This window comes from Carassius carassius, chromosome 8, assembly GCF_963082965.1.
Source record: "Carassius carassius chromosome 8, fCarCar2.1, whole genome shotgun sequence".
NCBI classification, from domain to species: domain Eukaryota; kingdom Metazoa; phylum Chordata; class Actinopteri; order Cypriniformes; family Cyprinidae; genus Carassius; species Carassius carassius.
Window position 1 is genome coordinate 22,873,616 of NC_081762.1, and position 11,353 is coordinate 22,884,968.

General features: G+C 39.0%; 2 protein-coding genes, 2 long non-coding RNA genes and 4 other non-coding genes across 8 annotated transcripts in view; 6 read left to right on the plus strand and 2 right to left on the minus strand.

Moving 5' to 3' along the window:
• LOC132145572 (uncharacterized) overlaps positions 1-11,353 on the minus strand; it is a 229,446-nt gene that overhangs the window by 21,160 nt on the left and 196,933 nt on the right. The gene's annotated exons all lie outside the window — the stretch shown is intronic.
• On the plus strand, positions 78-2,339 carry LOC132145571 (uncharacterized). The gene is made up of 8 exons (XR_009434485.1): positions 78-161; positions 381-450; positions 988-1,054; positions 1,276-1,342; positions 1,539-1,585; positions 1,674-1,735; positions 1,908-1,976; positions 2,150-2,339. It is a non-coding gene; the product is annotated as an uncharacterized LOC132145571 (long non-coding RNA).
• Positions 844-910, plus strand: LOC132146132 (small nucleolar RNA SNORD52). Its single transcript, XR_009434874.1, has one exon. It is a non-coding gene; the product is annotated as a small nucleolar RNA SNORD52 (small nucleolar RNA).
• On the plus strand, positions 1,131-1,197 carry LOC132146134 (small nucleolar RNA SNORD52). Its single transcript, XR_009434875.1, has one exon. It is a non-coding gene; the product is annotated as a small nucleolar RNA SNORD52 (small nucleolar RNA).
• Positions 1,400-1,466, plus strand: LOC132146131 (small nucleolar RNA SNORD52). The gene has a single exon (XR_009434873.1). It is a non-coding gene; the product is annotated as a small nucleolar RNA SNORD52 (small nucleolar RNA).
• LOC132146135 (small nucleolar RNA SNORD52) lies at positions 1,774-1,838 on the plus strand. The gene has a single exon (XR_009434876.1). It is a non-coding gene; the product is annotated as a small nucleolar RNA SNORD52 (small nucleolar RNA).
• On the plus strand, positions 3,013-6,767 carry LOC132145559 (uncharacterized). Its single transcript, XM_059556678.1, has 2 exons — positions 3,013-4,879; positions 5,431-6,767. The coding sequence occupies exon 1, from the start codon at positions 3,937-3,939 to the stop codon at positions 4,864-4,866; it is 930 nt and encodes a 309-aa protein (XP_059412661.1). The 5' UTR covers positions 3,013-3,936; the 3' UTR covers positions 4,867-4,879; positions 5,431-6,767.
• LOC132145562 (E3 ubiquitin-protein ligase PPP1R11) lies at positions 7,408-11,284 on the minus strand. Its single transcript, XM_059556682.1, has 3 exons — positions 10,965-11,284; positions 9,710-9,818; positions 7,408-9,444 (listed from the first exon to the last, which is right to left on the minus strand). Exons 1-3 carry the CDS (start codon positions 11,040-11,042, stop codon positions 9,263-9,265), a joined length of 369 nt encoding a protein of 122 aa, XP_059412665.1. The 5' UTR covers positions 11,043-11,284; the 3' UTR covers positions 7,408-9,262.

Sequence of the window (11,353 nt, forward strand, 5' to 3'; positions counted from 1 at the left end):
TGTGTGTGTGTGTGTGTGTGCGCGCGCACACAGAAAAAAAGCTTAGATTTTCATTCAGGCAGATATTTCGCTACCCTGCCTGCAGCATTAGGACCCTGTTAAATATCGTTTCCTGCACGCTGTGCGATCTTTTCCCTTCTGGGGACGCTGCAGTGCCACAGGTAACAGTGAATGGTGTTTGCCTTTATTTAATTTTTATTTTAATGTTATTATATTATATATCCTAAAACATAGTTTAGTACTTTGTTTATATTTTTTTTGAAAGGCCGACGCGGCGTTGACGTTGGCAAGTGTGGCCTCGCCCTCGTGATCTTCTGAGTTCACAGATCAATGTGCTTGAGCGACTATGATTTAATGAGATCACCGTAAATGTTTTGCAGATCATATCTACTTGAACTATTCTGGGAGACCAAATTTCAAATAATGTGCCGAAGCTGCAGCAGTTTCCCAGTAAGTATGAGACAACAGCTGTTTTATTAGTTTTCTTCAGGGGTTTTCAAACTGGGGTCCGGGACCCTTTAATTGAATGCGTTCAATTAAAATAATAAATTACAATTGATTAATAATTACATTTACAATACCATAAAAGTTAGTAAAACTTAATCTGCAAAAAAAAAGAAAATTTGCAAGATGATTCAAATTTCTGTTTATTTTATCAGTACAAGTGTTTTTTGCGCATATATATATATATATATATATATATATATATATATATATATATATATATATATATATATATATATATATAGCTGCCTTTTAAACTTTAGGACCGTAGTCCCTTTTGAACCCATTTGGGGTCCTGTGACCCTTAAAGATTGAAACCCCCTGTTGTCTATTATTGCATGTAATGATGAATCCTTAGACTAGAGTCTCTGATTTACTCGTGAAGATCTTCACAGTGCACTGAACACATGCTCTACAGCTTGAGATGGAGTAGAAGTGACTTGGACCTTTTCTAAATGTTAAAGGTTTGTTTTTTTTAAACAGATTGGGAGAGAGGAAGTGATGTTGCCAGGTAGCTGATGTCAACCAACCAATAGCAGACAACCAATGGGTAAGAGCTAGTTTATGACAAGGAAACGATGAATAAATGGTCATTCAAAGGAATCATCTCATTGTCCATTATTGTGTGTAATGATGAATCCTTAGACTAGAGTCTCTGATTTACTCGTGAAGATCTTCACAGTGCACTGAACACATGCTGGATAGCTTATGATGGAGCAGAAGTCATTTGGACCTTTTCTAAATGTTAAACTAAGGTTTTCTTTATTACAGATTGGGAGGGAAGAAGAGATGTTCCCAGGAAGCTGATGTCAACCAACCAATAGCTGACAACCAATTGGTAAGAACTAGTTTATGACAAGGAAACCATGAATAATTGGTCTTGTCTATTATTGCATGTAATGATGAATCCTTAGACTAGAGTCTCTGATTTACTCGTGAAGATCTTCACAGTGCACTGAACACTTGCTCTACAGCTTGAGATTGGTTTGTAGAGGCTTGGATGTCTCTAAATGTCTAAACTTTTTAACCTTTAGGTTAGATTCCAGCAAAATGGTTAATCGCAACAGTTCATGACTACAGGGTAAGAAGTTGTATTTTTTTCTGTCTTTGCATGTGTGGCCCATGTACAATCTCAAACAATTTGTTTTTCACAAATGCTTATTTTCAAGGTTTCCAGCGAAGAGTTCGAAGCTGATATGGACATTGTCTCCAGCCCATGAAGCTACATCAGGTTGTCCTAACAGCATTTCAGACATTTTATCAGTGATGTGCAGTGATGATTTAACAGACTAGAGTTTCTGATAACACCATGAAGTTATTCACATTACTGAGCACAGCATTTGATTATAATCGTGTATTGTTACGAAGAACATATAGGTAACATTGGATTTTATTTTTTTTAGGTTGAAAGGATGGCAGAATTATGTGCCAATGATGGGCACATTCCTGTGAATGCACAGACCTGTTGCTCTGTAAGTACAGCTCCTGAAAATTAACTTGGGTTACAGTTGGGTGTTGATGAGTGTGTTGTTTTTTTCACTGAAACTCAATGAAGTAAATTTCTTGCGGTGCACTGAAACACAGACAGACAATGAATTCACTTGTTTTCCCCATTTGTAATCTAATTCACTCATTTTCTTTTAAGGGCTGATGTTTATGCCATGGCAGAAGAGTTGTGGTGACCGGTCTGGAGCACAATGTTGAACTGTGAAGCTTTGTAGTATTGTGTATCATTACTTGAACACTTGTTTCACTGTCATTGTATATCATTCTCAGAACAGTTTGAGAAAGTAACTTTTTTTTGTTTCTCCTAATAAAAAAGAATCCGTGTGTAAGCCTGAATTTTCTTTGTGTGTGTAAAATGTATCGCAAGTAGATTAGAATTTTCTTCTGCTATTAGAAATAGCGAAGGACTTTTATTATGGAAACGGGTCCCCTCCGTTACTCGTGGCTACTATCATATTTGACTTCACTGTACTTGACTCACTTTAGCCATGTTCATATTTGTTGCTGCTAGCCTACCGGTTTTGTATCAAATAAAGTACCACATTTTGGAAATCAACAGCCTTTAGTGGTTTACACAGAGGGTCACAAATCTCCAGAGCGAAGGTCACTGGGGGAGCAATGACATCATGTAACTGGTTGTGAATTGTGTAGCGACGCCCGATTTGTGAACGAATCGTTCTTTTGAGTCGGATCTTTTCAATGAATCTCCACTGACTCCAGCTCCGAGAACAGATTGCAAGAGACTTTTAAGCGTTTCTTTTTCTTCCTAAACGAACTAAAGGTTATAGTGTGGTTTTTAGAATTTGGAATGGCACATTAGCATACTCCGCTTACAATTTAAAAGCTTTCTGACTAAACCTGATATCGTTGCGTCGGTGACTCGTTGGCAACGCAACGAAATACTTGTAAAGAACAGCAATATGACGGCACACGATGACACTAATAATAACATAAAAGAATCACTGAATTGATTGATTGAACCGGTTCCTTCATATGAACCGTTTGAAGGAACCGGTTCGCGGGAATGAGCCGGACGTCCCTTTGCTAGATACGTTAACCAGCTCGTTCTCTACACAGTGACAGTCTAGTTGGTGAGGTTATCTCAGTCAGATCGCCGTGAGTCTGTTGGACTTGAGCTGGACTGTATTTTCGCACGGCGTCGAGCTGTTTATGTGCTGAAACGGTTTAAGTTAAAGCATGTTTGTGCCGGGCGCAAGTGAACAGGAACGTGAAGCTGGCTTCGATAAGTGAACTCGAATGTTTTTGCAACTGAAGCAGAGAGACTGATGTCTGGGAGATATAACTGCATGTCTTTACTGCAGTCACACAAAACTAAAGTTCTGAGGTCGCAGGTATGTTTGATCCGGTCGCTAGTGTTTCGACATCGACACAGTTTCGCCTGTGAAGTTGTGGAGTCGTTAGGCTAGTTCAGACATGCTAACAGACGTCGTTTCGCCCGAGGAAAACGCGTTTAGAGCTAAAAAATAAACGTTACCCCAATGCCGCAATAATATTTTTAAGTTGTCTTTTATCATTTTATTTAAAAATACATCTTCCTATCGTCTAGTTATCTGCACGGGTGTGGCCTTGTGTTTTCTGGTTGATTTGCTCTAATACAAACACGCCTTAATACAGGTCTGTTGAGGTCTCATTGTTTAGATGCCTTCTGACACTTGTGGCAGTGTAAACTTTACATGTCGTCTTAAAGCAACACTCAACGTCGTTTTTTGACACTTTAATATCTATATAATTAGATTTAAGAGCTATCTGTACTTTATGATATACAATATTTACTTTATGATATACCTAGCTTTTAATTTGTAGTTATCAATTATATCAGCTTTCCCCCGCACACGGACACTTTTTTTATTAATGTTATAGAATTGTAATTTTCTCCTTTGTGCATTATAAAGTAATAGTGCAGACATGACCGGAGTTGTAGGGCGAGTTTGGGGGTGGGTCAGTCCAGCGAATCTGTACTCCTCATGGGGCAATAATGCCAAACCTGAAAAACCCCCATCAACGGAGATTCAGACTAGAAGCAGATGGGGCTTATGGGGACTTACTGCCTGGGTTTGGAGGGGCGAGAACCCCCAAAAGGACCAAAAGACAATCACTGAGGAATTCTGGGAGACTGAGGAGACTATCAAGCCGTTGGAAGTTGAAGAGCTGAGGGCTGATATTGGGATTGAGAAAGTAGCCGCCCAAAGCCCCTCGCGCTGGTGGAGCCGAATGCTTCCATCCAGATACTTTTTCTGGCCCCGGTGGTCAGCATCCACCACGCTCCGCAAGCAGAAATGTGCCGGATGGAGTGAAGGTACATGGGACAGCGATGAAGTCGACGGGCAATCAGACTATGGGACGCCTCCTCCGTCCCCCACGCCACAGAAATCTGCATTCCAGTTCTTCTCTCGCTCGTGGACGTGGGAAATCGTGCCTGAACACTACGATATTAGCTTTAATTTCCTCCGCCACCTCTTTGACTTGTTTGTGGTGGGCTTCCTGACCACCGTATCTCCTCCGACCAAGTTCATTTTGGACGTGCTGGGGGTGCAGGGGGCCCTGAAGCTGTGGCTCCATGGGATGGCCATGTTTCTGGTGTCGTCTGTTGGGATGGCCGGACTGCTGTGGGTGGTACAGGAGTACCTGCTGCTGTTTGCGTTTGTCTACGGTATTGTGCAAGCGCTGGTCATCTCTGTCAGTGTACGCCAGAGCGAGGCTTCGGCAGAGGGGGATGATGGGAAAGCTGACGGAGAGGTCAGAGAGAGCGAGGAGGAACAGAACGACATTTGGGAGCAGAATGAGCCACAGCAGACAGCTGATGAAAGCAAGAAAGGAGTTACACAAAGGAGCTGAATGTCTATTTTTGGTAAGTAGTGTATTCTGCCCACAGAACCGGTTTTCTTATTTGTGCTGGTGTCAGAAAATAAAGACTTTCATTGGAGAAATCTGTTTAACCCATATAGTGATGCACCAAAGTTTTCATTTAGCTGAAAACTGAAATTGGAAGTACTTAATATTTACTGTTTGATTTTAATTGTTAAATTGACTACATTTGAAAAAAAAAATTATATCAAAAGTTACTAAGCACAAAGCTTACTGATTTGTTCTAATTTTAATGTGATTTTTTTTATTATTATTATTATTAATAATAATAATCACATACATTTTTGTTTGCAATCTTTAACACATCATCGATTGCCCATAACCCTGAAGTTATATGATAACTTTGTTACAGACAGTCCCAGATTTGAATCAATATTAACTTAAAACTATTCTTTCCAGCGTAGTTCAACATCAGGGTGAATAAATTTTGGCAGAATTTTTAGTTTTGGAATGTTTTTTTCTCCAAGTAGAACACACAAATATCTTGCTTTTCTCATATTGCAATGATAACCAATTTCTTCGCTTCTGTCACAGGTTGTTGACATCCTTATAGTCCAGTACCAAAATCTTTCATTGAGGATCTAACCACTTCAACACGACCACCAACAGCTCCCCATGAGCGATTGAAGAGCACCCTAAATATACCAGCACCTCTTTCTCTCCACCAGTGGACATTTTTTGCTCACTTTAAAATGTAATTTAAATTTTCCCCAAAACTATTTTGATGTAGCACCCCAGCAGGAGAAGTGGCCGTGTAAAACTACAACATAACATCTGCCATCTATAAACCTGACGAAGCATGTACAGAACTGAGAAACCAGCGGTGATGGATTGTCAGGGAATTGCACTGAAATACTGTGTGATTCTGAAAGCTAGTTTTTACTTTTACCTTTTATATGGTGATTTACCAGCTTTGTGACTTCACGTTGAGTGTACTGCACATCTGCATGTGTCACTTTATTCCTAGTTCAGTGTGGCCTCTTAACAGCATCTCTGGATTGCTTATATCTGCATTGTGTCCTCTGCTGTTTAATGGGTTGAGTCGCCCATCTTTAATTTGCTCCATTATTCCAGTCTTAGTGTACTTTTTGAAGGCAATTATAGAGGAACTGGACACTTTTTGCATACAGCAAACCTTATGTTGTTCTGTACTTTTATTTTCATTCATAGAATGCGTTTATAAAAATCTGACTTGTGCATTGGGTTACATCATTAAAACCACTCTGTGTTTGAGGTATATTTATGTACACTCCGTTACATTAACTGTAATTGTGTTGTGAGTCTAGCATCATTTCTGTTTCAGTTGATTATATCTGTTGTGCCTCATAATGTCTGGTACGTCGGCCAGTTCACAGGGAATTATGTGTAAAGAAATTAGAAGTAATTTTGCACAGTTGCGTACTGACAGCTTAATATCCAATGCTTTGTTGCACAAACGTGTCTCGCGCTCGCAAGAATAGCTTTCTCTTCCTCAATGTTTTCCACAGCTAGCATTTTATCTATGCATGATCCTATAGAACAATGAATTATTTGTGAGTGGCTTGTTCTTTGTAGTACTGCTTTATACATTTCCAGGTTGTTCATGTCCGTTATTTAAGCGCTAGAATTGTTGGTTTACTACATACAACCTTAAGCAATGCAAGTAAATGTGTAACCTTTGAAGGTTCTTTAAAATGTTCATTACCATTGAAAAGTGCGGGCCACTGCTGAAACCAGACAGCTGTGAATAGAAATGTCTGCTGTAGAGTGAAATGCATTGCAACTCAATGATGGATGTATCTAGGGTGTGAGATCTGCATCTGCTGTTCTTAAGTGCTGCACACTGAGTCTTTAATGGTCCTTACACCTTAAATAAACTTTCTTTTCCCATATATCATGTCTGGAGTATGTATGTTTATATTAGGGCACATGTGGACACAGATTTGTTCTGTTATGGATCAGTCTCAAGTAGTCCCGAAAATTGTGACTATCTTCCAGTTTTTAATTTTTTGTTTTATATATATATATATATATAGTATAGTATGTTGTAATAATATATTTTAGAGCAGAGCAGACCATGAAAAATTAAAGTCACTATAGAAATTTCCATTTTATACATTTTAGTAAATATCAATCCACAGCTCCCTTCTATACTGTAGTGTAATGCATGTTTAAATTCTGAAAAATATTTTACTGAAGCTCCTAAACTCTATTAATAATGCATCAACTGAATAATTATATAAATGTGCATTCCATAAAGACTGAACAGAATCAGGATGAGAAACAAACACAATCAGCTTGCCATTAAGCATTTAATAGATATAAACAACATAATTTACCATCTTTTTATTCATGTTAAATCCACTCTATGACCTTTGCTTTGTACATACAGGTGCATTCACAGTAAAGGGACGACAGATGCATGTGGATGCCGGAAGGCAGATGACTGCAGTGATGGCCCTGATGGGGATCAACTGTAAACTGTATGGGCCTTAAGTGGAGAGATGATGTTATGTGCACTCTCCCACGCTCTTTATACCACATATAATCCATTTACACCTTAAAGCTGGAGTTAAACTACTACACACCATCCTGATGGCATGCACGCTCCCAACATTACAGCAATTTTTGCCAAATAAAAGCAGCCATAGTGCCTAGGATAACATGAGGCACCATACATGTCACGGTGATCTTCTATATAACACACAAAACATGTTATATAGTTATATATCTTGTATAAGGCATGAGAATGAATGGAAGAGATACCAAATCTACACATTTTCAGATCAATTCCATTGTTTAAAAGAGTAGTTCGCCCTGAAATGAACATTTGCTGAAACTTTACTCATCCTCAGGCCATCCAAGTATTAGATGAGTTTGTATCTTCATAGGAAATGTAGCATTACATCACTTGGATCCTCTGCGGTGAATGGGTGCCATCAGAATGAGAGTCCAAACATCTGTTAAATAATCCACAAGTAATCCACACCACCCCAGTCCATCAGTGAACATCTTTTTGAAGTGAAAAGCTGTACATTTACGAAGAAACAAATCCATCATTAGTCAGTGTTTTAAAATTAAACCATCACTTCTGGACAAAATATGAGTCTATAATCCATAAAAAAAAACACTTTCTCCAGTAAGAAAAAGTCCTTCTCTTGTTGTTCTCCTACATCGAAATTCACCAATATATTCCTTTATAACAGTTTTTAGCAGTTTTTGCCTGTAAACAGTGCTTGATCTGTGCATATTTCTCTCCTGGTTCATGCAAGATGACTTTCAGTGGATTATGGTCTCATATTTTAGTCCTTAGTAGTGGCTTGAAAGCAGCCTTTCACTTCACAAAATGTAATTTGATAGTCTGGAGCTGTGTGGATTATTTGTGGGTTACTGTGATGTTTTTTCAGCTGTTTAGACTCTCATTCTGATGGCACCCATTCACTGCAGAGGATCCACTGGTGACCAAGTAATGTAATGTTAAACTTCTCCAAATCTGTCCCCATGAATAAATAAATCCATCTTGATGTCCTGAGTAAATTTTCAGCAAGTGTTCATATTTGGTTGCACTATTTCTTCAGTTTTATAGCTGCTGTCAGTGTTGTGTAATGCTCCAGGTGGCGTTCTCAATTCACATCACAGCATCACAGATGTTTCTCAGTCCACTTCACTAAGTTATAAACACATCCATATCTTTGCACCTAGATGCCGAGTCTCTGACTAGTCTGATTGTCTAAGGGGAGTCTCACTATAACTCAATCAAACTCATGACGGCTGATGGAGATGATTTGATGCGCCCTTGTAAAAAATAAAAATAAAAACACCCAAAGGGCTGAGTTCCTGAAACTTGCCATGTTTTAAATTCAATACAGCACACAACACATATTACGCTCGAAGTGATATGAAGAAGTACTGCTGCTAGAATTGAGACACTGCAAGGCAAATTATATTTGATAGAAAATTCCTTTTTATACACCGCAGTTATTCCTTTTAAATCCGTTTGCTATAACCCTGCAGAATCATATTTTAAGGTGTAACTCCATTAAAATGTTGCTTGTGGACACAAAACTGGTAAGATCAAGTTGCGAAACGCAAAGAAATAAATATAGATTTTACAAAAGAAATAAAATCCGATGTCCTATGAACAACAAATATATATTTTCCCCAGCATTCAGTTCACAAAAAAAGGTTTAGTCTTCTTCGAGTCATTAAACTAATGACAGAGGAGAAAACGAATCACATTGCATTGCTCTACAAGCTTTCATTCATCAAAAAGCTTTGACACCCAGTGATGGTGTGATGTAATCAGATGTGAGTGAGGATGAGGGATTATGAATCTAGTGCCCACGCCGTCCGTTACCCTTCCTCCAAACCGACTCGCCCTTAACTGCTAGTGAGGGTTCTTTCCCCCAGAGCTAGGGGGCGCTGTGCTCCCTCCACCCTCCCTCTGTTCATGGCCTCTTCTCCCGTGTCCCAGAATGCAGTGCGCGCTTCCACAGCCATCCTCATCATCACCCTCGCTTTCCGAGGAAGACTCGCCGAACTGTCGAGGCTTCTCGTAAACACAGCAACCTGAACACATCAAAGCCATTGTAGAAGAAGGTGAAAAGCAAATAAGCAGAGGACGTTCTATTTCAAGAAACAAAGCGTTCAATAGGCAGCTCCGAGCAGATGCAGGTCATTCAAAAGCTCATCTATTTCAAATCTGGCCCAGATCTGCCTGTCCTGCACTATTTTCAAGTATGAGACAGATTCTCATTTTATACAAGAAATTAATAGACACATTAAAAAAATCGATTCAGAGCAAGATTTGATATGAAGTCAAAACAAGACTCACACTTTGAAGACCTCCGTCCCAGATGCTCATTGTCCACCGTGTCACTGGACCACTCCACTTTCTTCTCCGTCTTCCTTTTCCTGAGCTTGATGGTCAGGCTTCTGCCCTCCTGGAAGCACACCAAGCCAATGAAGAATATTAGTGACAGTATTAAATATTTTGACAGCTACGGGTAAACATTAATAGTTATGATGATGACAACATTTATAACATCAACCATTGTTCTGGCTTTGTGTTAGTTGCCACAATCAATGAACATGAGATCTTATTATGTACTGCAACACAATCTCCTAGAGATACACCACAGCAGTACCATGCATTCTGTAACTCACTGGGAAATACCATGCATGATGGTATAGGAATAAGGTAATCCTTTAATATTATGGTTTAACCATTTTGTAGCAATATTGTATTGGCCGAACCTATGAAGACAATAGTGTTCACAGTAATTAGGACATTTAATTACCAAAACAATAAAATAAAAAATAAAATAAATGTACAAATAAAACACACACACACACACACACATAAATACACACACATACATATATACATAAAACAGTGGGTTAACATACTGTTACAAATTTTATAAACAATTATATTAAGTTATATATATTATTATTATATATAGATATTTTTCATATCCATTTTAATGTCCTTTCAAGTTTTAGAAGTTTTGTTGGTTTTATTTATTCGTTGAATTTAACTGCCTGCACAGTTTTTTTTAAGTAACTTGCATAAAGTCAAATGAAAATGAGAAATGTAACCTTGGGAACAAGCTGAAACATGTTTTATTATTTTAGTTAATGTTTATTATATTTTAAATGGCAAAAAAAGGAAAAAAATTTAGCAGCTGTAGTTTATTTAAGTACTACAGTCCCATGTTGTTTTCTGGTTGTAGATGTTGTAAAAGTCCCCGTGTGGTAAAAAGCGTTCACAATTTTCTATTTTTTTTTTTTTTTTTACGGCAGTAACAATAACAATTGTATTAACTAACCTGAAGACTGCCGGGAAAATATCTCTAAGTGGAGACTTACAGGTGGATTTATGTTGTGATGTGGGTTAACTTGTGATCATAACTGAACATGTTGTTTATTAAACAGGCCTCATGCTGGAATCTAGTCAGTCTCTTTAAACTCCTCGAAGTGCGAACCTCGAAACGATCAGTTCACCGCGAGAGCCGCTGGTCCCAGTTCTTGACTGGCATGGTGTAAGTGTGTCTCGTGTGGTGTGTACGGTATCTAGGGCACAGTACCTGCTGCGGTGGAGGCGGTGTGCCCGTCTGAACGGTCTCCGTTATCGTCTCACTCGATGTCCCTGCAGCCTCCGCCATAGCGCTGATCAAACCCCGAGAAACCTCCGGTCGACGACAGTCTGCTCTCGGTTCAGAGGAGGTTAAATCACCACGGCTGCAGCTCTCGGGTGTCGAGCTAGACGCTATATGAATCTGAGTCTGAGATGAATGCAATGCATGAGCTGAATTTGCGCCAGTATAATCACTCCTCGGAACGGAGACATTTTGCGGACGGACCGGTTACCGAAGAAGTGTGTGTTTCAAAAACTAAAAGGCTGACTATCTAGACAGGATATTGAGACGACACAGTAGGATTTGGAGTCAGCTCAGCTGAATTGTGTATCTAAAAA